Below are 6,998 nucleotides of genomic sequence, written 5' to 3' on the forward strand. Positions count from 1 at the left end.
GTTAAATATCAAGGATTAAATGAGATACATTTGACTCATTTACATTCATTCTGCCTAAATATAAAGAACAAGAATGTGTCCATAGTATACGGATGCCCCACTTGTACTATCAATTTCCATGTTTAGTGGACCGTAAAATTGAAGCATTAAAATTTGGCTTTAAAATTAGAAAGATCATATCATTGAAAACATGTTGCTTGGTTCAAACTTTATTAAAAACTACCTTGACCAAAAATTTTAGAAGAGCTTTTCTGGGTTTATCTTTATTAAGAAAGCTCAAAGCCAAATATTTGAAAACATTAAATAGTAAGTGATTAATGTATGATATTACTTTTTTTCAGATAACTTGACACAGCAATAATGTACTTGCGATTAAATAAGGTCTGGTTTTTAAAGTTAACTATAATATTCATGTTTTACACATATGTATTATACATTTCTCTCCCCGAGATTCTTGCAAACATTCAAACACGGTACACAGATAATTATAAATCGTATCCGAAGAAAGTTTACCAATCGAAGAGCACAAAGAGATGCTTAACTAAAATGTCGAATGATACGTGTAAAACATGCTTGAATGGCTGGAGTGGAAATGATTGTGGGATACCGCTGCATCCAAATCACGTGACCATAACTGAAAGAGACGAGCCTTGTTATATAGTACAGGCTACAATAGTAAACCATGAGATAGACATGTTAAAATTAAAGATAGAAAACTCCCTTCCTTACACGGATGAGTTTATTGTCATTGAAGGAGATAAGACATTTGCGTTAGAACCCAAAACATTTTATTTAAAAGACCACAAGAAGGAGTTATCGTCCTTGGTTAAATTACGTCAACATCATGTTCACATAAAGACCAGAGATAAATTTTCTTGGGATGTTCAAAACGAAATGCGCTTAAGTAATACTACATTACATAATTTATACAAGGACATACCATTAAACTCGCTTGTTATTTTTACTGATCTAGATGAGATTGTCCGTCCAGAAGTTCTTCATTTTCTTAAGTATTACAACTGCTCCCCATATCCGACTGGAGTCAAATGGGATACATTTCTGTTCGGATTCTTTTTCTTTGATTCTGTTGTAAATCGTCAATCTTCTTTTGGAACTATATTCAAATCACCACTTGATATTCGTCATCAGCCAAAAACATGGACTATTCCCAAAGGAGGATGGCATTGCCGGTGGTGTTTTACAATAGAAGATATCCAGATGAAATTAAAATCTTCGCCTTATGTTGATTTACCACGCATTGCAGATAACCCAGAAAAGATGAAATCCAATGTTATCTATGAACATATCATTAATGGAAAATGGTTTCTTGGGAAAAAACTTATTCCAAGGATTGAGCCTAAAGACTTTCCCATAAATACACCGATTTATATGAGATCGTACGACTGGTGGATAAACCATCCCCCAAATAAGACGGCTTGATATAAAATTAAATCTACTTCGTTTATCTTATATATTACTAGAAGATGTCCCCGAAATCGCGGTACAATTAGGCAAGTGTTGAAACAGTGTTTTTAAATTTCGCTAGCAGTAAGTCGACTGTGCATGCGCGCAAGCTTATAACACACGGGTCGATACTGGTCGTTTGGATATTTTCTAAAAAATAATAATGGCGTTTTCTGTGTTTCAAAGACAAAATTAAGAAGTACAAAACACTACATTTATACGTCATGTCACAAATATTTCTGATTTTGTATGGTTTCAGAGGAGTTGCGGCTCAATGAAATCGGTATTTTCCTTAAGTAGTATAAATTTTTTATCTTTCTGGTGAATTTATATTGAATATATTAGTTTTATATAGGTGGTTCGAAATGCGTGAAATATGGATGAAGCATTTTAAAAGAAGGACGAAATACAAAATGTATACCAGAGGGACATTCAAGGATCGCAAATAAACTGACAACGTCATGACAAAAAAGGACCAAAACGCAATCAAATGTTCACAAAACACAACATACAAAACTAAATAAAAAAACCGGGTGTTATCTCATATGCTCCGGAAGGGTACTTTTTCTATTTAAATTGACTGTATCATGCATATGTGGGGCCTGTTATTGAGTTATACATGTATTTAAGTGTTATACATGTATTTAAGTGTAAAAATGTACATAACTTAGTATCTCTGGTGTGAATATATTCATGTCGGATCTAAAATGTGAGCTACAAAACTATTTTTGATATAGTTAAAAACATTAAAAAAATAAAGGCAAACGTCAGACAATCAGCTTATATAAAATCGGTCACATATTCCTAGATGGCCGCACCACCTATCACACAATTCCACAGTCACTATCGGGCATAATGTCAGATGGACCTAGGGAGATATGAGTACTCATTGCAAAATTACTGTTGAGTGACAGGAAAGTATGTTTAACCCTAAAAAGGTATTAAAGATATAATAATTTACCATTAGTATAGATTAAACGTTATTCAACATTATGTAACTAAATGAATAACTGTAAATAGGTTTTCCAGACATACAAACTGGTATCTGCATCTACCATTCGATAAAAAGCTCTCTTCAACATAATGTTACTCACTGAAAAAAAACAAAAAAGAATTTACAAGAAAAGGAACCATAACTAAACAATTTGCTGAAATGTAAAAGAGGTGTATAAAATACTAAGGAGATAAATAAAATCAGTAGCCGGGGAAAACAAATAACAGTATTATACAGTATAGTCAAAATGAAAAAGGGTAATAAAAACAAACAAAGTTTAAAAATGCTACACAAGGCAAAGAAGCAATTAGCAACTCAAAACCTCGCCAAAACCCGAGTGATATCAGGTGCTCTGAAAGGATTTTAAAAGTATTGTCGCATTGCCCATGATCATGACAAGTATAAGAGATTTGCATTCGGTGACGGGATTTTGATTACAATGATTGGACATATTTGTGGTCAGATATACATTGACAGTCAATCAAATCATAACAACAGTTATCAAACTTCCGAAGGAATGACCTCAACTTTTCAATTGTTCGGTTTATTGTGCTCTACATAATTAATTTATAATACTTTAAACTATTAAAAAAATTCGCATTTATAGCGCATAAATGTAAACACATTTTATCAATTAAATTTCAGGTTTAATTATATGCACAATTTGGTATAAACATATTGACAATTATCAGGACCTGGAAACAAGCTGTTTTCTTATATTAATCCGTTTCCTAGCACCTTCGTTGATTTACCTAGATTTTTAAGGTAAATGATTAATAAATATATTGATGTTTTGTATTATTATTTACTCGTACAATAGCTGTAGCTCATATCTCAGTTGTTTGATGTTATGATCCTGTAATTACAGCTTAGTTTTAACTAGTAGCAGCTCATCTTGTATTGGTGATAATTTATTTAATCCGTTTTCAGTATTTCTCAATTAAGCAAACACCAAGCAACAATTTCTACCTTTCATTACAGTAAAATGGGCTATCGAACAGATTTTGGTAAAAATTTCCATACTGCTTTGGCTCGTTGGACTTAAACTGAAATTCCGAAAAATAATGCATTTATCTCTTTTATTGTCTGGAAATAATCCTGGTATCTTAGATGAGTTTATTTACTGACTAAATTCTTTCTAGATAGGTGAACATTTGAGTAGAAAGCATCCCCAAGTGTTTTCGTTAAACAGTATTATTTTTAAGAAGCTTGAAATAAGCAATGTAAAGATCTGAAAATTACGACGGGATCAACGCCATTTTGTAATAGCAGCTCTTCATAAAAGTAGTCAAATTTGTCGTTTTAACATCGTTTATAGCATATGCTTATGATTGGACAGTTTTTGTAACATTCTATTGAAAAAATATCAAAAAATTTCTCATTTTTGTCCTTGTGGTCACTGATATTTTTAGGTCTGACCTTTGACCTCAGTTTCACAAAAATGTGACCACTATGGATTTTTACGACCAAACTTTTATTATTGTACACGTTTTCCTCATTCCATCAATAGTAAAATTAAGAAAGGAAATGAGGAATGTGCCAAAAAGACAACAACCCGACCAAAGAGCAGACAACAGTCGCAGGCCACCAATGGGACGTCAATTCAGCGAGAAACATCCGCACCCGGAGGCGTGCTTCAGCTGGCCCCCAAATAAAAATGTATACCAGTTCAGTGACAATGGACGTCATAGTAAACTCCGAAATATACCCAAGAAACTAAAAATTAAAAATCATACAAGACTTACAAAGGCCAGAGGTTCCTAACATGGGACAGGCGCAAAAATGCGGCGGGGTTTAATATGTTATTTTATATCTCAACCCTCCCCATATACCTCTAGCCAATGTAGAAAATAACAAACACACAACAGTTCGCACAGGAAAACTAAGTTCAAAAGAAGTCCGAGTCCGATGTCAGAATAGGTAACAAAAAAAACTTAACAAAATGACAATGATACATAAATTAACAAAGGACTACTAGCAGTTACTAACATGGCAGCTCCAGACCTCAATTAAACTGATTGAAAGATTATGTCTTCATCATATGAATATCAAGTGCAATCCTTCTCGTTAGGGGTTTAGTATTATACCATAATAAAATATATGAGAACATAACCCATGTCATGCCAACAACTGGTTTTAGAATAAATGTGTTTATTTCCGATGCAAAGACTCTATAAGTGAATCCACAATATGCAATCTTAATGACTTGACAACAGTATCGTAAGTATATCTCTTCTTAATGAGTAAAGGTTTTGTTAGATTTTAAGGTGAAAGTCGACATATTTGTGCTTTGTAAAGAACATTACCATAAAAATTAGATGTGAAATATTTGCACGTATAAGATGTCTACATATTGAATTATATTTACAAATGATGACCTTGTACCAATGATAAAATGAAGCAATTGTTTTGACTAGTTTGTGATATCGATAACCCTGGTGTGTGTCATCTGCAGAAGATTGGTGTATCGTCATCTTCTGAAATTTCTGTCACTGACGCATTCCGGGGACGGACATTAATCTGGTCACCCATACGGTCTTTATTTCATCAATGAGTTCCCACTTTCTGCTTGCTCCAGATGTGTTGTGTTCATCTTCCATTTATATCAAATCATTTTGCAGATAAGGAAAGTTTAGTATCATCTTTTCACTTAAAATGAATCCAATTTTTCAGTTGGTCTATTATTTCTATACTTATAAGCATTGATTACTATTACAAAAAAACAACATTTCTGCTTTTTCTGTCATATGTGTGTATAATTAATGGTTTGACAACAAGTCTATCTTTCCCCTGCATATCATTGTCATTAGATGTTGTAATATAATTATGAGATGATAATGTTGATGTACATGTTGTTTGAAAAGGAGTGGTAGATAGTTGTGTTTGAAGTATATTATTCGTTCCATACTAAGCTGGTAAATTCCTTCTATTATTTGTACTAACAGGTCTCGGTTCCTGCTCATTTCAGGGTAGATCAAACCTTCTAATGAATGATCCTGTATATGATGATCAAGTAATTGTCTGGAACATGAAAGGTGAAGTTTTAGCATTGGTAGCTGCAAGATCTATAAAAATACGAATATTTCAAAGTAAACAACAGATTTTAATGCAAAGTAAAATAATCATGTATGAATTTTACACAACAATGAAAGACGGCAATATTGGTAGAATAACATGCATCTTTTTACACTCTCATTTTCTATCACAAAGATTGAATATTTAAAATATATAGATATATAGATATACTATTCCTGGGTCAAAGTAGCTACACAGAATGTCTGAGCGGTTATAATCGTCATCTTCAAATGAATAATTGAATTGAATTTATTGAATTAGTAACATCATTGTGTTTAGATTTAATTATTGAACAAAAGCGATAAATTGCTACCGATTCGATATTTTTGTTAACGAGAAAAAACACTTGTAGATTAAAGTTAATTCAAGATTGAAGTTCGAGACAAATGCAGTGTATATGTTACAGGGAATTTGTGAAATCAGAGATTTTGTAAAATCACTGAAATTTCAGGGAATTTGTACAATCACTGAACTGATTAGTGATTTTATAAATCTAGTCTAGACCAATGGCTCAGGCACAAATGTCTTGAAATCAAGAGCAAACATACACACAAAAGTTACTTCAAATAATTGAGGTAAAATTATAGTGCAACATATGGAACCAGGGAAAATATGATAAACATTTTGGAATATTTTGTCAATGAGCTACAGACAGAAGACAAAACAAACTCTTATCACTACCCTGTTTGAAAGAAAGTTACTGTTTATTTAGTTTTTCTGTATAATTACTGTAGAAAATAAAACAAATTATGTAAAATTTTTAAAATCAAATATAAAAACGGAACATATAGGTAAATAATACATGCTGCATATCAGAGCAAGAGCATCTTATTGCTGCATGAAAAGGAGTAGGTCCGGTAAGGCCCCAAAATATAGCAGTTTTGCAAAATTTTTAAAACGTAAACTTTTAGTTACGGTAACCTATTGGAAAGTAGAATGCTTCTTCTGCTTAAATATGGGTTGTTTTCTACAATAAAATGCACATATATCGGGTACTTAGTAGCATCATTAAGTCATGCTTAATTACTGAAATTTTCACAATTCAAGCATTTTTGTTAAATTTTTGACGGTTTCCGTCTTAAATGAAAGTGGCCGTATTTGTGTTCATTCATCATATTAAAATGTAAGTTGTATTTGATGATATTACATAACGTCATATATGAAGGTTGAGGATGAACACGGATGCGGCCACTTTGGTTTTTGACAAAAAAGCATCTGAAAAGTTCCATTTTTTGGCATATTTGATAGATTGTTTATATTTGAGCTTGAATTGGAGCATTATTAATGACTCAATCAGTTAAAATCTTTCACATAAACTAATTTAATCAAATGAAATAGACACTTAAGTGTTTAAAAAGTGTCCAAAATCTTTCGTCAGATGAACCTTAAATTTGAGGCCAAAATCAGCCCTTTCCGGACCTACTCCTTTATATATAAAAAGCAAATAAAACTTAGTGTTGTATGC

At 32.3% G+C, this 6,998-nt stretch overlaps 1 protein-coding gene across 1 annotated transcript; it reads left to right on the forward strand.

Moving 5' to 3' along the window:
* Positions 1-546: 546 nt before the first annotated feature.
* LOC139483083 (beta-1,4-mannosyl-glycoprotein 4-beta-N-acetylglucosaminyltransferase-like) lies at positions 547-1,440 on the forward strand. Its single transcript, XM_071267114.1, has one exon. It carries the CDS (start codon positions 547-549, stop codon positions 1,438-1,440), a length of 894 nt encoding a protein of 297 aa, XP_071123215.1.
* The last annotated feature ends 5,558 nt before the right edge of the window (positions 1,441-6,998 follow it).

The sequence above is a fragment of the Mytilus edulis genome, chromosome 7 (assembly GCF_963676685.1).
Source record: "Mytilus edulis chromosome 7, xbMytEdul2.2, whole genome shotgun sequence".
NCBI lineage: Eukaryota > Metazoa > Mollusca > Bivalvia > Mytilida > Mytilidae > Mytilus > Mytilus edulis.

What these genes read in the sequence shown, in the direction of transcription:
- LOC139483083 (XM_071267114.1), top strand. Translation starts at nt 547, where the DNA reads ATGTCGAATGATACGTGTAAAACATGCTTGAATGGCTGGAGTGGAAAT.